The sequence below is a fragment of the Balaenoptera borealis genome, assembly GCF_965194805.1.
Source record: "Balaenoptera borealis genome assembly, chromosome: 1".
NCBI classification, from domain to species: Eukaryota; Metazoa; Chordata; class Mammalia; order Artiodactyla; family Balaenopteridae; genus Balaenoptera; species Balaenoptera borealis.
This window is the reverse complement of record NC_138860.1, coordinates 167,281,880-167,301,059: the sequence shown is the minus strand read 5'-3', so window position 1 is coordinate 167,301,059 and position 19,180 is coordinate 167,281,880. Positions and strand designations below refer to the sequence as shown.

General features: G+C 49.8%; 2 protein-coding genes across 3 annotated transcripts in view; one reads left to right on the top strand and one right to left on the bottom strand.

Moving 5' to 3' along the window:
- The window catches only part of CSMD2 (CUB and Sushi multiple domains 2), a 658,464-nt gene that overhangs the window by 360,024 nt on the left and 279,260 nt on the right, over positions 1–19,180 (bottom strand). The window lies entirely within an intron of this gene.
- Positions 5,046–10,135, top strand: HMGB4 (high mobility group box 4). Its single transcript, XM_082363681.1, has one exon. It carries the CDS (start codon positions 7,640–7,642, stop codon positions 8,219–8,221), a length of 582 nt encoding a protein of 193 aa, XP_082219807.1. The 5' UTR covers positions 5,046–7,639; the 3' UTR covers positions 8,222–10,135.

The window sequence follows — 19,180 nt, the reverse complement described above, 5'->3', positions numbered from 1 at the left end:
ACCTCCCAGGCGGCTGGAGAATGGATGGGCTAAACCGTCTCGGGGACCGGGGTTGCTAAGGTCAGTGAGGAAGCTATCCTAGAGTCAGATGGAGCCGGAGTCCCATCCTGCCTCCACAACCACAGGCTGTGTGACCTGGGGAGGTTGCTTTCCCTCTCTGAGCCTCCCTTTCCCCAGCGTACCTCTCATAGTGTGACTACGATGATTCAAGGTGACGCAGTGATGCTGATAAACTCCTGCTGAGGCTTCAAGACACAGCAGCCATCACTCTTGGTCATGTCATAGCTCCGTGCAGCAAGGGAAACGCGTGGGCAAAGGGTCTAACATTTACTGAATCCAAAGCAGTTTGGGGCAGAGATTAAGCACATGGGCCCTGGAAGGCACCTGCCTGGGTTCAAGTCTCGGCTCTACACTTCCCAGCTGTCTAACTTTGGGCAGGTAACTGACCTGCTTTGCGCCTCGGTCTCCCCATGTATTTAATATGGATAACAACAGCACGCACCTCATAGAACTCTAAGAGGTTTACGTGAGATAATGAGTTTACAAGCTCTGAGTACAGGGCTTGGCACACAGCAAGTGCTCAAGAAGCATTCGCTGTTATGGAGGGCCCACCATGTGCCAGTGCCGTCCGTACGCCACCTGAACAACGCACCAGAGACCCAGCCATTAGTATGGTGGAGCAAACACAAGCAGAGGGGAGAGGAAAGAGACAGGAAGGAAGGCTTGGAAATGGGGGAGGGGAGAGTTCCTGTCTTATATCACTCACCCCCAGCACATCTAAGTTAACGTCTTATATTCGTGGTTTCAAGTGGCGGAAATCCTGATTAAATCGGCGTGGAGTAGAGAAGGAATTATCGGCTGCCATAGTCACACTGTAGCTGGCCCCAGGGATGACTAGACCCAGGGACTCACATGCCACAGGCCTCTGTCTCTGGGTCCGTCTGTGCTGTGCTCTGTCTCTGGCTTCATCCTCACTACTGCAGATGGTGCTGCTGGAGGCTGGGACTGTGGCCATACTTAGCAGCCCCCTGATTTACTCTCCCAGCTTCATCTCCAGAGAGAAAACGAAGATCTCTTCCCTTGGGTTCAATTAGGAAAAGCTCACTGGGAGCCTCTGATTAGTCTAGCTGGGGTTGTGTCCACTCCTGGGGCCGAGGGCATGGGTCCCTACTAGAATTCCATGACTGGTTTTGGGGACAGTTCTCCCAAAGAAGGAATGGGCTCGAAAGAAGGGAGGGGTGCCAGGCAGATAAAAGATGTCCACTGCGGTTGAAAGAGGCAGGGGTTTGGACAGAAAGATCAGGGGCCACTCTTCCTACTCTGTGGTGTCAGGGAGGGGCTTTGTCAAGGCCTGTGAGGGGTACCCACAGCTGGCTGCGGGGGTTATCTCCTCAGAGGTGGTCTTGTTCTAGCTTTCATCCTCTCCCCCTCTGCCACAACCTGCCAAAGGTAAACACGCATGCCTGGTCCGCCGCATGCTGACCCTATTCTTACACCTGATCATCTGTCCCATTTCCTGTCCACCTGTTCACTAGCCCACTGGGCTAGGTGCTGACTCCGTACTTGGCTTTGGCTAGCCTCTGCCCATGAGAGTGGACCCAGGCTCCGTGTGTACCTGCCGAGGGGTTCAGTGGGCCATCCAGGTCAGTCTACATGCTGAACTCGGGGCATTTTATGACCTGGGGATAACTTCACCAGGTGCATCTGGAATCAGGATCAACCCAGATGGGAAAAGTCCCCCCAGAACCCCGTAAGTGTTGAGATTTAGACACCTTCTCTCTTTCCACCTGTTCTCCTCCTGCAGTATTTGGCCTTGTTCCTTGCCAGCTTCCCCTTCTCCTTGGCCCCAAGGAGTTCCTAGACGCTCAGTAGAGGTTAAACACATAGACTTTGGAGTCAAACCAACCTGAGTTTGAGGCCTGGCTCTGCCACTCATTGCTGTGAAATGAGAATAGATTTGCAAAGACAGTACAGAAATTTCCTGTATACCCCTCCCCCAGCTTCCCCTAATATTAGCATCTTACATGACCACGGTCCATGTATCAAAACTAAGAAATCAACATTGGTACTGTACTATTAGCTCAATGGAAGACCTTATTCACATTTCCCCAGTTTTTCGGCTAACGTTCCCCAGTTTTTGTTCCAGGATCCAATCCAGTGTTTCACATTTGCCCTGGACAATTTAATCTCTCTCTCTCTAGGCTTCTGGAGGTGATCCACCTAAAGCATTATCATCATTTTTATTAAACTATCACGGTCACATCTGATTGAGTAACATTTCTTGGCATGAGGTCCATGCCAAAGAGCCTAGCTCTGCTTATGACCATGTCTTCCCCACCGGTCTGGCTTCCAGGAAATTTCAGATGCCTCCTACCACCACCAATCCTGAGACATATCCATCCCTCAAACACTGCTTATCCATGGCCATTAAAGCAGCAGCCGCAATGCTCCAGCAACTCACCTACTGGTTGAAATGTGTGTGTGTGTGCACATGAGTGATGAGTGAGTGAGTGAATGAACTGAAAGAATAAAAGAGTGAATTAACTGGTAAGCCAGTGAGCGAATTAGTGACTTAATGGGTCAGCAAGAGAGTGAAGTGTGTAAAATCGACTAGATCATGCTCCCTACTCCCTCAACTCATCCACTAAGCGGCGGCATACATTTCTCATCTTTGTTAACGCAAGCAGGGGTTAAGAACAGCACAGGAATAGTTACAGACCACCAGTTGGATGAGAAGGATACTGTGTTCATTTCCTATTGCTGCTTTCACAAATTACTGCAAATTTAGTGGCTTACAACAACACAGATTAATTATCTGACAGTTCTGGAGATCAGAAGTCCAAAATGGGTATCACTGCGCCAAGGTCAAGGTGTCTGTGGGGCTGCACTCTCTCCGGAGGCTCTAGGGGTGAATCCGTTGGCTTGCCTCTCCCGGCTTCTAGTGGTTACCTTCATGTCTCAGCCTGTGGTCTCTTTCTGCATCTTCAAAGCCAACCGTGGAGCATCTTCAAATCTCTCTCTGACTCTGACCCTCCGCATCTGTCATCACATCTCCGTCTCTAACTCTGAAACTCCTGCCTTTCTCTGGTATGGACCCGTGTGATTACATCAGCCCCACTCGGATAGTCCAGGATAATCTTCCCATCCCCAAATCCTTAACATAATCATATCTGCGAAGTTCCTTTTGCCATGTAAGGTAACATATTCATGGGCTTTGGGGCCTAGGATGTGGACATCTTCGTGGAGTCGTTATTCTACCTGCCACAGAGGCCTCGCTCAGAGGGCAAGTGCAGCACTGATTCCCACCCCAAAGGAGAAAGGGCAGCAGGGGGATGGGGAGAGCATCACAGAATTTATCACGTGCCCCTGCCACGTACTTCTGCTTCTCATGTTGTTGTTGTTATGCCCTGGGATTTTTAAGATTTCCCCAAATTTGATGCTTGCCCCCAAACTTGAGAAACACTGTGACAGATGATATGCCAGGAGCATATGCTGCTACAGTTGAGGGTAAAATTTGCCCTAGGATTCCTGGAGAAGGATTAAGAGTGGGGTGCCTAAACCCTGGGTACACATTCCCATCAGCTGGGGAGATTTAAAAAAACTTATTTTGAAAAGAGCACAGAATTGCAAAGACAGCATAGAAATTTCCTGTATACTCCTCCCCTAGCTTCCCTTACTATTAGCATCTTACATAACCATGATCCATCTAGCAAAACTAAGAAACCACACTGGTACATTAATATTGGCTCAGCGGAAGACTTTATCGCATCTCCCCAGGTTTCCCACTAGGGCCCCTTTTTGCTCCAGGATCCAGTCCAGCATTTCTCTTGCACGGGGGCATCATGTCTACAGAGTCTCCTCCAGTCTGTCTGCTTCTCAGGCTTTCCTTATTTTCTCAAGACCTTGAGACTTTTGTACTGGTCAAGTATTTTGTAGACTGACCTTTAATTTGGGTTGGTCTAATATTTTCTCATGATTAGACCAGGGTTATGGATTTGGGGGAAGAATACCACTGGCTGAGATGCTCTTATTATTGCATCATCGAAGGGGGGGTGTGATATCAGCATGGCCTATTACTGATAGTCTTTGCTTTGATCCCTTGGTTACAGTGGTATCTGCCCCCTTCCTCCACTGTAAGGATGTCGCTTGTCCAGTTGGTGTTATCGCTGCCGAGCAAGAGGCTCTCACCACCTCCGAGGTGGGGGGTCCATCCCAGCCTGCCTAAACAGTGTTTTCCAAATCCACCCATGGATTGTGACCCATTCGCAGGTCATAAGATCAGACCGTGGGGTGCATTTTAAAGAAAAAAATAAAGTAGAGGAGACTATAACAGCATAGAATGGAGAAGAAAAGAGTACGTCACACACATAGTAGGTATAGTTTCGTAAAACTTTTGTTTCTGAAAACTTTATGTGCTCAGAGACCTTATCTTTACAATGGGGATAAAAGTAGCACGACCCGGCTCGCACCCCACACACAGGGTTGTCACGAGGATTAAATGAGCTGATACGGGGTGAAGTGCTTAGAACAGAGGCACACATTAGGCATTGTATAAATATTATTATTATGAAGTGTGCGCGTGCATAAATGGGTCACGGTGTAAAATACATTTCTTATTGTAGACTGCAATCCAAAAGTTTGCAAATACTGAACTCACATCTCTAGACTGGGGTGGGCAGGCCTACGAGCCCCAACCCAACGCCTGTGTTTGTGATGTTTTACCGGGGCACAGCCACTCGTTCGTTTACGTGTTGTCTTTTGAGCTACGATGGCAGAGCTGAGAACTTGCAACAGAAAATGCACGGCCCACAAAGCCTGCACTATTTACTACCTGGACCTCCAGAGCAGCACAGCCCTGCCTGGAGGTCATCTCATGGTACAAAGGACATTAGACACTTCTTCCTAAGCCACGTGGTCTTGTCCTGCCACCGCCCATGCAGGCACACTGGCCCCTGCAGACCCCTCTGGCCCCTCTCGATACCCTTCTACTTTGGATGGATGCCCACACTTGCTTTATTCTTCCACCTCCGCTGTTCACGGTGGAAGGTTAGAAACACAGCACACTGGTCAGGGTCCCAGCAGGAAACAGATGGCCACTCAAATTAGAATAATTTGAGGAGTGTTTAACAAAGAGGCTATTTACAAAGGGATGGGCAAGGTGCTGGAAAGCCATAAGGGAGAGCCGAATCCTCAGAGGCTAGTAAAGGTGGAGCTCTTACCACCCTCAGCAGGAGGGGACAAGGAGAGGGAACCTGGAAGGAGAGTCATTTCGAGACGATGCCTTAAGAGGAGCCGGGGCTTTCAGTCTGGGGATGGGGAGCCAGCTCCAGGCAACCCCCGTGGGGAGGGAGCCAGAAGAGTAACTGCCTTGACCTCACCTCCCTCCCTCCCTGATCTCCTGTTGGGGTCCCCATCAGTCAAACTTGAGTGGAAGCCAGAGGGCATAGGAGCCAGTGATGTGGTCCATATGGGTCAGCTTCCCAGGACAGGGAGCAGGCTGGAGAAGGATGGAAAGGAGCAAACCTCAGATGCCAGCGCACACAGCATCGATTTAGAAAGTCCGGTGTACTTACTTCTCCCGCAGCTCCACTAGACAAAGGGGTGCCCTGCTTCACCCTGCCAAGTCGGGAATGTGGCCCCAACACCAAAGGACTGTCATAGCTTTCACCTTAACTGTCTTCTCTTCCTAGATCTGCTAGGCTCCAGATGGTTATCATGGAGTTAACGTTCCTGGATCTTAACATCCTGAGAGGGGGCAGAAGGTTGTGAACAGAGGCACAGATAAGCTGCTGGGTGTTTTGTGAGTCTGAGCTGAAGCTGATTATCACGTATGGATGTTAGGCAAGTTCTTCCTCACAACCCAGCCTTCTACCTCAGGAAGGAGCTGTGTCCCATTCATCTCGGCAGCCCAGCTCAAGTCCAACGGACAGACGAGCCAACCTCTGGCCACCGTGGGACAAAGAACCAGAGTGGCAAAAAGCTCCCTAGGCTGAGAAGTGTCCCCAGATTAAACTGTTCCCACTGGCCAGACCTCTCTGCCCCCACCACTGGCCCGGACTCCCTGAGCTGGCACCTGGTATCTCACGGGCTCCCCAGTCCAGCCACAGAATTACAGCATGTCACCGGGAGGGTCTTTCCCTGGCCAGTGGAACACTGATTCCGCACCACTGATTTCACAGATGAGACATCATAGGCTTACAGGAAGGAAGGGACTGGCTTGGGTGGCCCAGCCGCCTCGTGGCGAGCTGGGACTAGAATTCAGGATTGGAGACTCTAGTCAATAGCCACCTCTCTTTTATGTAAGATGGAAGGTGAAATCGGTTGTGGGGCCCTGGAAAGGGCCTTGGCCAAAATTCAAAACGGGGTCTAGCCTCAGGCAAGTTTCAGTGTCAGACTCAGCTCAGCTGCTGAGGCCATGCACCCGGACCCTAGGTCCCCCCCAGGCAGCAGTTCTGTGCAGGCGGGATGAAGCAGAAGCTCCAGTCAGGCAAAATGGTTCAAATCCAGATCCAACCTGTTAGTGGCTGTTTCACCTTAAACAGGTTAATTTTATGCTAATGAGGCTCAGTGTTCCAGTTCTGTAAACTTGGCTCTGTCATCAACCACTGAGTGGTATCAACTCCATGACCAGGTAAACAAGTACTTCCGCAATGTCCAAAGGTCAATAAATGACACTTTTCCTTTCTTTTCCCTCCAGTTGGAAGACTGATGGAATGTTTGCAACTTTTTTCTCAAAAAGCCAGAGGCCGACTAGTTTGAGGGTAGCTGCTAGAGCTTTGTGCTCTAGCCCCACGAAACGGGGACCCCTGGGATAAAGGCAGGGGGGCCTCCTGATAGGCCAAGGATTCTGCCTCATTTTCATGGACTCAGGTGTAATTAGTAAAATCTTAAGGCTCTCCTCCCTTCTTCCCTAACCTCTACCCCCGCCCCCCAATTTCCTCAGAGAAATGAAGAGTTCAGACGTATAGGCCAAGTGCTTGGGTTTTAAATTAGACAACTTTGTCCTGACAGGAACCGAGTCACAGCTGTCATACCTGATTATTTTTAGAGTTACTACTAAACTCTTTGTACAGGATGAACTGCCACCGTTCAAGGCAAACAGAAAGACTTCACGTTTTATCATGACAGCTCTGGAGCCATCCACCTCCTCGTGTTCATTATTTCCAACGTGTCTCTGGAAGGGATGAGAAGGCATCTTGACAATCGTACGGCGGGGAAGGCAGACCCCGTGGCTTGTTACTACATCCGAGGGATGGAAAGCTCCCCAACTGAGCAAAGCCCACTGCCTCCAGGAAACCAAGGAGAAACATTCCAGGGGGTGGGGTACTGCTCCAGAGCCTTCTCTGGATGAACCATTATCTTTCACAAGAAGTGAAATTTGACCGCCAAGTAGCCAACCAATAAGAGCACCTGTATGCAAATGCCACCAGCCCTGGCCTGGAGTGGCCAGCTTGTGAGTGATGTCACAATCCCTTCTGACCCAACAATGCCACCACCACTGAAAAGGCGGACCCCTGCCTGCAGCTCTTACAGAGAGAAACATTCACCGCCAGCAGAGCACCTTCTAATTGCTCCTGGAGTGTGGCGGACAAAAGTCTCTGCTGTCTGAGTTATTAGATCCAGAAAATAAAATGACCCTATGAACATGGGGAAAGAAGTCCAGCTAAAGCCCAAGGCAAATGTCTCTTCTTACATCCACTTTTTGCTGAATTACAGAAACAAGTTCAAGCAGCAGCAGCCAAATACCTACCTTGGCTTTAAAGAGTTCTCTAGAAAGTGTTCGGAAAAATGGAGGTCTATCTCAAAGCAAGAAAAGGCCAAATATGAAGCCCTGGCTAAGCTCGACAAAGCCCGATACCAGGAAGAGATGATGAATTACTCTGGCAGGAAGAAGAAGAAGAGAAAGCGGGACCCCCACGCACCCAGACGACCACCATCGTCCTTCCTACTCTTCTGCCAAGACCACTATGCCCAGCTCAAGTGGGAGAATCCAAACTGGTCAGTAGTGCAGGTGGCAAAGGCCTCGGGGAAGATGTGGTCAGCAATGACAGACAACGAGAAACAGCCCTATGAACAAAGGGCAGCTCTCCTGAGAGCTAAGTACCAAGAGGAACTGGGCATCTACCGTAATGCCAGGAAGAAGAGCCTCCAAGGGTCGGCTAAGAACCAGCGCAGAGGGTTCAAACAAACTGAGTCAGACACAGCTGATGGATCCAATTAGAAATAAAATGCCATTCAATGGTACTGCCTGTCCCTGGTCTCGTGTGTAGCGTTAGAGGGGCCATCGCTGCCACTCTGGGCAACAAGTGAGTGGCATGGTGGAGCTGAGATCAGGGTTTGGAAACTGATCCCAGGAGGGGCTGGTTTTGAGAGAAGTGTCTGGAGAGTGTGTGGTCCGTACTTACCGGGCTTGGCTTGGGCAGGCAGGGTGGGGTGGGAATCTCCAGGTGGAAAGAAGCTAGGAGTCCTGGGGGTGGGAGCGTCCTGGTCCCAAGTGGGTCTCCAGGGTGGAGGACCCTACTCAGAGTGAAGTGAGCAAACGCCAGCCCTGCCACCCTCCTCGCCAGGAGGGCAAAAGGCCTGGAGTCCAGGTCAGGCTCCCAATTCAGGCCCCAGCAGAGGCTGGGAAACTGGAGTTTAGGTGGGCCTTAGGGGACTCAGTGTCTCCAGGGATTCCAGAACTGGTCCTCCAGCAAGGCTTAGATACTATTAAGTGGGCCAGGATGAGACTCCAGTGGTGGTCCCTAGTCTAGTCACTAGGATGAAGCATGGGGCTGATTTTACAAAAACAGGCGTCTGACTCTGCCCCAAGTACTATAACTTGGAGAGAACCCTTTTCTCGACATTTTGGTGGGCATCTACCCGGTCATTTTTCTGTGGACGTTAAGCACAACACACAGAGTGGACATTTGTTGCCTGTTTGACCACCCCGGCATCCATCCCTTTTCCTCCTGATCACAGCACACCAACTCCATCCTGACCAAGGCTGGATCAGATGGAATCCCCCTGGCTACAGTGATTGGCTCAGTGACGGTCATGTGACCCAAGTTGGTCCAATCGGAGTGGATCTCAGGACTTGTGTAAGGAATCCTAGGGGAGGATGCAGCCCCAGGGGCCGTTGGCAGCCATTTGCCTCATTCTCAGGCCAAAATGTTAGTCCCTTTGGCATCCTGAACTTTCCATTGAAGATAAGCCCACACGTTTTGGATTCTGTCTAAGATAGTTTGAGTTCGGTTTTCTGCCACTTAAAATGAGTCAAAACTTGTCATTTGATACAAATGGAATTGTTCCGTCTACTATAACTGTATTTTTCAGGCAATAATACACTGTAGGCAACATTTCACACCAATCTAGATTGATATGGAATATTTTGAAATGGCTCTTGACTTCTGATATCAAAGAGACTGAGCCAAAATGCAAAATTACTTTTTTTGTCACCAGGTTCTGCATGCAACAGACTTCCTTAATTCCAGCTCGAAACCCTTATTCCATGAGGGATCTGCATCTCTGTAACCTGCTGTTGTTTCAAATTTTACTTTTGGAACAAAAATAAAAATACCTATTTTTGAATAGCCTTTTAGAACTGGGTCAGCCTTTAGGGGGTGAGAGGTAATAGAGTGGAGTGATTTAGAAATTCAGGGTCTGGAATCAGGCCATTTACGAAGGGCTCGCATGCGCCAGACCCTGTGCTGGGTACCAGGAGGCCCAACGCAGTCTACTGTTAGGTTCCTGCCCTGACGAGAGGGATGGACACGGGCATAAACCAACGGCCTACAAGGCCTGAGGAGAGTGTAGACTGCACAAAGAGCTGGGGGTGGGAGCGAGTACCACCTACCGAGGCAACTGCTAAAGTCTTCATGGAAGAAGCAGCTTTATCCTCCTCGGCAACCTTGTACTCACGCTGGCCAGGTTCCTGTTCCCCCTCTCCCATTCCCCACAGGTGCTGCTCCAACTGGGCTCTGCTTCCCCTCCAGCCCAACCTCCAATCTCTCAGGAGACACCCTCATTTTCTGCTTCATTGAGAATATAGAGATCATCAAACAAAGCACTGTCGGTTTTCTTCTTTCTCAACGTGAAATCCACAGCCATCTTCCCTCCTGGTCTCATGCCTCATAGCTAGAACCCTCTCACTGTCCTCTTCCTCACCGGCCTCGGGCCCTTACTCCTCACTGTAAAGCTGCTGACTCTCCAGCCTGTAAGCTTGCTGTCCTGACACAAGTGGTTCTGACTACTGGCAAGTAAGTTCTCGCTCCTCGGTCTCAGGCTTCTCATCTGTGCAAAGGGGATGATGCCTGCCCCTCAGGGTGTTTTAGTGATCAAACGATGTAACGCACGCAAAAGCATTTGGCACGGTCCTTAGCACATAAAAGGTACTGTGGTTGACCCTCTAGGGCAGCTGTCCTATGATTTCCCCCTCCTGGTGTTCACACCCTGGTACGACCCCCCTCCCATTAAATGTGGACAGAACCTGTGACTTCCCTTTTTTTTTTCCTTTTTTGGCCGCGCCACGTGGCATGCAGGATCTTAGTTCCCCGACCAGGGATCGTACCTGCGCCCCCTGTAGTGGAAGCATGGAGTCTTAACCACTGGACCACCAGAGAAGTCCCCCTGTGACTTGCCTTTAACCAACAGAATAGGGCAGGGGAGATGGGACATGATTTCCTCTGTGATTACACCATGGTGTATACAACTCTATCTTGCTGGTGGATTTGCTCTATAGAGATTCTTCCTGCTGGCTTGATGAAGTAAGTGGCCAAGCTGGGGAAGCCCACGTGGCAAGGAACTGTGGGGAATCTCTAGGAGTTGATGGTGCCTCAGACCAACAGCCAGGAAAAAACCGAAGCTCTCAGTCCTACAAACACAAGAAACTAAGTGCTGCAGCAACCACATGAGCGGGGAAGTGTATCCTTCCCCAGCTGAGTCTCCACATGAGAACTCAGCCCTGGTTGACACCTTGATTGCAGCCTTGTGAGACCTCAAGTGGTGGACCCAGCTAAGCTGTTACCGGATTCTGACCCAGAGAAATGGTGAGATAACGAACGTGTGTTGCTTTAAGCCAACAAGTTTGTGGTAATTGGCTACACAGCAACAGATAACTAATACAGTACTCAATAAATGCCAGCTTCCTCGTCATCTTAAAATAAACCATCTTTAATCTTTTTTCTCCCTCCAGCCTCTACCCGACCTGTTTCATTTCTTTTCCTTTGCTACCAACCTCTGGAAGGTGGTGAACGCCCCCCAGTGCTAATTAGATCCTGACTTGTACTCTGCAGTGGTTCCAGTGAGGCTGTCTTGTTTCCAGCCTGGCTCTTGGTGGGCAGCGGCTGTGTGTTACATGACAGTCCCCTCCGGGAAGAGGGCCCACACACAGCTGGACCCCAGCCCTCATGCCACTCTTTTCTGGTTTCCTCTGTGATTAATTACGTGGATGTGGGTGGCTAAGTCAGAGTTTTGACAACAGTTTGCAGCGCCCCCGCTGAAAACTAACTCTATTAACAGTCCTTTATGAAAAAGCCGACAGGAGGTTGTGAATCTGCTGGCTTCTAATGACTGTAATGTAATGACAGTGAAGGGGGAAGGAGGGGAGGAGGAGGAGAAGTAGGGGGAGCCTGGGTCTAAGATAATGGGCGGGAGGAAAAGCAGGCAGAAAACCTGGTGTGGTACCAGCATTCCACGCACACCCACTTGGCTGGGCTCAGGGGCCCCTGCCCTCGGGAAGAAGGAGGCTGAGTCTTTGGGCCCATGGCTGTCTTAATGCCTGAATCACTCCACTCTGACCCTTCTCTCCCAGAGCCTTTTCCTGTGTTCATTTATTCAGCAAATATTCGTGTCAATCTTAAGCCTGCCACGTACCAGGAACTGTTCTAGTACCAGGGAGGCAGCGAGGCCCCTGATCTCTTAAAAATAAACAAGTCAACAAATAAACACACCAGGTCATTTTTTGATAGTGTCAAGTGCTCTGAAGAAAATAAACCGGGCTAATGAGATAAACAATGACAAGTGGGGTTGAGGGCGCTTTAAATGGGTGGTCAGAGAAGATGACATTTGGGTTTTGATTTAAGGGACAAGAAGGAGCCAGGCCTGCCAAGGTCTTAGGGGAGAGTTGTTCAAGTAGAAGGACAGCAAGTGCAAAGATCCTGAGGCAGGAGTGAGCTTGGCACATTAGACAGAGGGAGGCTAGAATGCCTGGAGGGGTGAGTGAGTGGCTGAGATGCAGTTGGAGAGGGAAAGGCCTTGGCAAGGAGTTTATTTTGAAACCTAAGGGCTATGGGAGCCAAAGAGGCTTTTCTGCAGGGGGATCCATGTGCTTCCATTTCCACTTCTGGTTAATGGTCATTCTAGAGTCTTCAAAGACTACCAATGCCAATAAGGGGATGCTAGCACCTCCCAGGTCTGCAAGAGAAAGAGGCAAGGCTAGCGAATACCAAATCCATGACCTTCTTCCCTTTTGGAGGGGAGATAATCAGGAGCCTCCACGTGGTCCTCCTGGGAGCAGCTGTAAGCTAAAAATCAAATGTGGAAGCTGTGAAACATCTCTCCCTGTGATTTGTTTTCCCAGAGATGGGGGGGAAGGACAGGCACGGGTGGCAAAATATTCCAGGGGCACACTGCTTCCCAGGCCTCAGATTTCCATGTGGAGCAGCTCCCACTAGACCAGTGGTTCTCAACTTTGAGGCTGCATTAGAATCACCTCAGACCTTATTAAGATACAGAATGCTGGGTCCCACCCCTAGAGTTTGATTCAATTCTTCTGGGAGTTGGGCCTATAATTTGCATTTCTAAAAGTTCCCAGGTGGTACTGATGCTGGTGGTCCCAGGACCACAGAGGAGTTCTTTTTCCTCGCGCAGCCCTGGCACTTACTCTGAAGAGGAGGCAACACTGATCTGCCTAGTGACTTCGAGAGAGAGGAAGGGCTGACCTGCTCTTCCCCCGCCAACCCCAGCTGCAAAGTGTGTTCAGCTCTGCTCTCCAACCAGTTCATCGGTAATAAAGGTGAAAGGCTGATCCTCATCTGTCTTTCTCTTTCATCTGCCAACTGATTCTGAACTTGACAAAGGAATAAGTATTTATTTGTTTGTTTGTTTGTTTATTCATTTTTTGGGGCTTCCCTCAAATCCCAACGGAGAAGTCGATCCCAGCTGCAAACAATCGATTAGCATCTGGGCCACACAGCATCACTGGGATCTTAGAGTTGATTTCAGCCTCCACTAAAGCATGTCTGGGGACAAAAAGTTTCCATTTCTGGGCCTATAAGACCGAGGATCAGGCCCCTGGCCAGGGTGAGGTCATCAGGGTGAAGTCACAAAGCCCTGGCACCTCTGTGTCTTGTCATGCACCTCTAATCACATGCCCACAAACAATAGCTGCCCTCCAGGTGTGCTGGAGGATAAACAAAATGTCTGGGACATGCTTGTAAATGAAGTCTGATGCGTAAGAAGTGCCCAGTGGATGGGGGTGCCTGCCCTGGTCTCTAAGGGATGGTGCAAAGAAGGAGAGAACAACACACACAAAGGCAGTTCAAGCAGAGAAAGAGCTTGGCCAAAGGCCAAAAGGGGGTCATGTGACCCTGCAGACTGGCCTTGACCTCTGGGTGGATAAGCAGTGGCGCGCTGAGCGTTCCTGGGTGGCCATCCCCTCGTAACAGTTGCCTTGCAACAGCTCCCCCTACTCGTTGCTCCCTTTCCAGCCCTTTCTCTGCTCCAGCTGGCTGAGCGATATGTGAAGACTCCTCCCCGTCAGCAGTGAAACGTTTCAGTGGTTGCCCCTCACTACAGGAGTCTGACACAGGATAATCAGGCCATTGCTGCCTCGCAAGTTGCACTGTCGCCCACACTCAGCTTCTGAAATGGCTCCCAGTGAACCAGGCCTTCTGGTATTCACACCCTTGTGTGATTCCTCCCTTTGAGTGTGGGCTGGACCTAATGACTTCCTTCTGATGCACAGAATAGGGCCGAAGTGATAGGATGTCACTTCTTCGGAAGGGACTAGGCTATGAAAGACTCTCTCTGCCTCTCTCTCTTTCTTGCTTGCTCAAAGCAAACTGACATGTTGAAAGCCACCCTGTAGAGAGGCCCACGTGGCAAGGAATTGAGGGTGGCTTCTGGCCAATGGCCAGCGAGGAACTGAGGCCCTCAGACAGCCGGCAAGGACCTGAATCCTGCCAGCAACCGTGAGTAAGCTTGGAAGTAGACCGCTCCCCAGCTCCAGTGGACACCTTTATTGCAACTTTATGACAGGCCCGGCTAAGCCATACCTGATTCCTGACCCGTAGCAACTAAGGTGATAGATGTGGTTTCATGGCACTAAGGTTTGGGATAATTTGTTGCAAACTGAAACAGATAATGAATACAGATTTTGGTATCAAGAGGGGGATAGTGCCATGAAAAATATCTAAAAAAGTGAGATGTCTTTGGAACCAGCAGTGGGTAGAGGCTGGGAGTATTCTGAAGACCTTGTTAGAGAAAGCTGGACTTTGAGGATGTTGCTGGTGAAGGCTCCAAAGGAAGTGAGAACATGTTAATGGAAACTGGAGGAAAGGGATCCTTGTTATGCAATGGAAGAAAGTTTAGCAACAATGTCATCTGCAGGGATGTGGAAGGCAGGACATGCACTGAATCAACTTTGTGATCTAGCTAAGGAGGTGTCCAAGCAAAGGGTTGAAGGTACTGGCCGGTTTCTTCTTGCTGCTTATGTGAGAAGAGAGATAAATGGAGGGAAAGGTGGTTGAAAAGGAGCCAGACTTCATAGTTTGGAAAGTTCTCAGCCTCCCAAGACAGCAAAGGATGCTAAAATTAAGAGATGGCTTTGAGCAGTGTGAGAAAAGGTGGTCTGGAGATAAAGCTGAGGGTGTGACTGTGCAGCCTTTGGCTAAGACCTAGGAAAGATCAAAGGACTGTAGTATTATTCCGCCACATAAAAGCCCTTTAAAGAGATTAGGGCGGGCCTTACAGATCCTCAAGATCAAACAATAGGGCCACTGGGAAGCATATGAGCATCGTCCCTTGGCCTTCTTAGCGGAAGCCCAAGGTAGAGAAGTTTAGTTCAAAGAAATCTGTGGTTGTGGCTTTTGTGTAAGAGAGTGACTCTCAGTGAAATTTACAGAAGACCCACAAAGTTTTGGAGAAAACTATTATCAGAAGAAACACTGTCAGCTTGGACTAAAAAGGACAGAGACAGTAAAAAACAAAAAGAGGTCACTGGACTCCCAAAATTCTCAGCAGGAAGCAGGCTGAAGAAAAGTCAGCTTCAAACATGCACTTCCTTTCATGAAGAAAAAAAAAAAAGGAAGACTCAGAGGGAGAAACCAAGAACTCAGAAGGTGAAGTTAAATATTCCCAGATTTTAAAACTAATCAAGAAACTTCCAATGTATTCCTGGATGGATTTCAGAATTGTTATGGACCAGGGACTTTTTTCTGCCTCACACTGTCCCCCCCTTTTGAGTAAGAATGTCTAGAGCCATTACCCTGTACCTATCCCACCACTGTATGTCAGCTGTGTGGGGACAGAGAACTTGTTTTGCAGAGCTACTGATCCACAGTAACAGTACTCTAGGACCTGTACTCAAGGAACTACACCCAAGAGCCTCAATCACACTTGAACTTGATTTAGATGGTGAGATTCTGGACTTTGAGCTGATGCTTTCACGGGATGAGGCTTTTCTAGGCCTTGGGAAGGGGTAACTGTGTGTCGCATGTGGCAGGGACATGAATCATTGGGGGCCGGAGGGCAGCTGGCGATAGGCAGCTTCAGAAGTGACTAAACGCTCTTTGTCTCCTGGCATTCACACCCTTGTACAGCCCCCTCCCCTGGTGTGTGTCACCTAGTGACTTCCAACACAGGGAATACAGCAAAAGTGATGGGCTGCTGTCTCTGAGGTTAGGTTATAAAAGACTGTGACTCCCGTTTTCCTCTCTCTCGGAGTCGCTCTGACGAAGCCAGCAGCCATGTTGAAAGCTACCCTATGGAAAGGAACGGAGGTAGCCTCTGGTCAACAGCACTGAGGAACTCAAAATCCTTCAAAACACCCTTTGAATAAGCTTGGAGCAAATCCTTTTCCCCAGCTGAGCTTTGAGATGATCACAGCCCTGGAATACTCCTTGATGGCAGCCCTGTGAGAAACTCTAAGCCTGGAGAACCCAGCTAAGCCACATCCAGATTCCTAACACGCAGACAAGGTGAGATAATAAACGTTGCTTCAAACCATAAGTTTTGGGATGATTTGTTACGCAGGAATAGATACTTAACGCACCCACCCTAAGGTCCTGCCCTGCAGTATTTCTCCCAGAAACACTATACTCTCCTCAGGGCCTTTGCACATGCTACTCCAGGCTGAACTCATCCTACCTTTTAGGTCTGGTAAACTTCCACCTTCAGACAGGACTCAGGTCAAGTTTCCCTTCCTCCAGGAAGCCCTCTTGGACCCTCCCACCCTCCTCTGTGCTCCCATATCACATCACCATCTCGTTCATGTCACATCTTAACTAGTGTTTGTCTTGACTAGTGAAGGAGGGCAGGTGCCTTGCCTTATTCATCCTGGTACCTTTAAAATCTAACATAATGCTTGACATGCAGTAAAATAATAATAGAAAACTGTTATTTATGTACCTATGCCACGCCTGGTAGTGTCTGAGGCAATTTACATGTATCGATCTTATTTACTAATAAACTCAATGAGACAGAAACTTTAAACATCCCCATTTTGCAGATGAGGAACTGAGACTCTAGGCGATGCGCTTGGTGCTGGAAAATGAGCAATGGAACCTGGAGAGGCTCCTCCCGTCCCGGGCTTGGCAGTGTCAGTTCCCTCCTGTCCCTCGGGAACTCTACACAGGCAGAGTTGGGCCAGGAGGCCTCCTGAGCACCCAGACACACACTCTGTGTTTGGCATTTCCGGAGAAATACCTGGATCTTTCCGTTGGCGCCTCCGAGGAAGGGCTTGGCTGTCACCCAGAGAATTTGTTGGGCACCAGAAATCACACCTCCAGCTCTCTGCTCACAGCTGTGCCTCTGGCCCGCAGGCAGAATAAGCGTTTCCCCGCCCTCACACCCTGTCATTACAAACCACGTAAATTCCTCGATACTCATGTTGAAATGAACAGATGCGGCTCTGTATCTTTAATGCATTATCTGCAATTAGCAGCAGTGGGCATGAAAGAACTCTGCGGTCCCTGGGGCTGCCCCTGGTGGATGCAGCTGCGAGTACACTTGCGCTGAAGAATCCAGCCCGGCTCCTCTGGCCCACGCGGCTCCGGCGAGTGGGTGAGGGAGCGTCCATTCGCACAGCGTCTGCTCTGCCAGGAAGCAGAAGGGGGCCTGCCGACACCTGATGGTCACTCCACTGCCGACCTGGCCCTCCTGCCATCCCCCACTAGGCTGTCTAAACACCCTGAGAGGATGTCCTCCACCCGGATGTCAGGGGTGATAAAGGTTTTTACGGGCTTGGGGTCTGCAGTGTGGAGTAAAGGTCTGTGAGAAAATGCAAAGCGGCGTGCTGCCGTGCCTGGGGCAAACGTAAGGGGGTGTCTGCACGGACTTCAGAGAAGAAGGTGCTGGTTGGTGAGAGGTACGTGTGCACACCAGCTCCGTCCGGAGGAGGAAGATATTTTTGGTAACACATATCATGCTAATAACTAGCATGTATTGGGCGCTTACAGTGTTCCTGGCCTTGATTTAATGCTCGCCAGGCATCAGCCGAAGGCAGTGTCAATTCCCCCCTGCCCCTGCCACCTCCAACCACAAACCACAGCCAAAGACCACCGGGAATCCACCTGTAGTTGAACAAAGTTGGGATTTTCGGCTCTTGGCACTGAGGGAGGATGCACAGCCCTGGGAACTGTGGGGCATCTCAGTAAGAGGAGGTTGGAAAGAACTTACTGTAGGAATTAGGTTTGATTTGATGATTTGGGGGAGGTTCAAAGAAGTGGAGCTTTGCTCTGGACTGGATACTGTCAGGAAGTCAATATACTTCTACCATTGGGTACTTAATAACTTTTATCTAGAAGGTGGGAGGAATGAAGCAAGACTAAAGTTGGAATTGGTAAAGAAGCGGCTGTCACTCACGTTAGCCAAGAGGGAGGGGATGTTCGGTCACTTTTGTCTTTCGGTAACGTCCTTGCTTGTGTCCGAGTTCAGATGTGGTTACGAAGTAGTCTTGTTTTTGTCTTAATCCATCACGGTCGTGGAGCGCTCACGTGCCGTAGTCTAGGTGTGGGGGACAGGCCAGCTCCCAGCACCAGGCCAGTCTCTGGCCCTCAGGGGGCTGCTGTTCCCTTTCCCAACAGGCCCTGTTATTGTGCCAGTTTACAGAAATAAAGAAATTGAGGCTCAGAGAGTTGCCGAAGCTAAGAAGTGGTGCTGTGATTTCAGCATCACTGAAACTGCAGTGGGTGCTGAGGGACGCAGGGGACAGGAGGGGAAGGGGTACGACTACAGGAAGCCAGGCTGACCATGAAGGGGACTGGCTACGATGGTGAAATAGAGAGAACATAGGATTTGGAGCCAGAGATCTCCACTTTCGAAATCTGTCCCTGCCACTTACTAGCTACCCGGCCCTGGGCAATTTTCTGAACATCTTAGATCCAGTTTCTTCTTTCGCATGATGGGAATATAAAAGTCTGTTTCCCACAGTTATTGTCAGAAAAAAAATGGAAGAGACACAGTATAAGGCACCTATGCAACACTGGGGGACAGAAGAGTCCCCTCCGAGCACTTCCTGTGTGCCAGCCACCGTTCTGGGTATCTCACATGTACAGACTCATCTAACACAGCAGCCCCGTGAGGCAGGTTCTATTAGAGTCCCTGGTTTGCAGGAGAGAAGATGGAGGTACAGAGAGGTTAAGCAACTTCTCTGAGGTCACACAGCTATCAAGGAGCAGAACTCAGGCATGCTGGCTCCAGCACCCTCACTCTACTCCCTCATGGTAGCTGTTGGATCACAGCCCCTTCCCTTCCCTTGCTGCAAGGACTTCAACCTCAACGAGTCTAGTCACATTCTGATGGTGATTGCGTGCTCTGGAACTCCCCTGGTCCCAGACTTTTGCTCATGGAAGGGTCTAAGCTGCTTGCTTGGCTCTGGTTCGGAGAGCACTTGTTTCCTTTTGGAAGGTCAAAACACTCTCGGCATGACCAATACTATAGATTCAGCTCGCCACAGTGGATAGATCAAATAAAACATAGT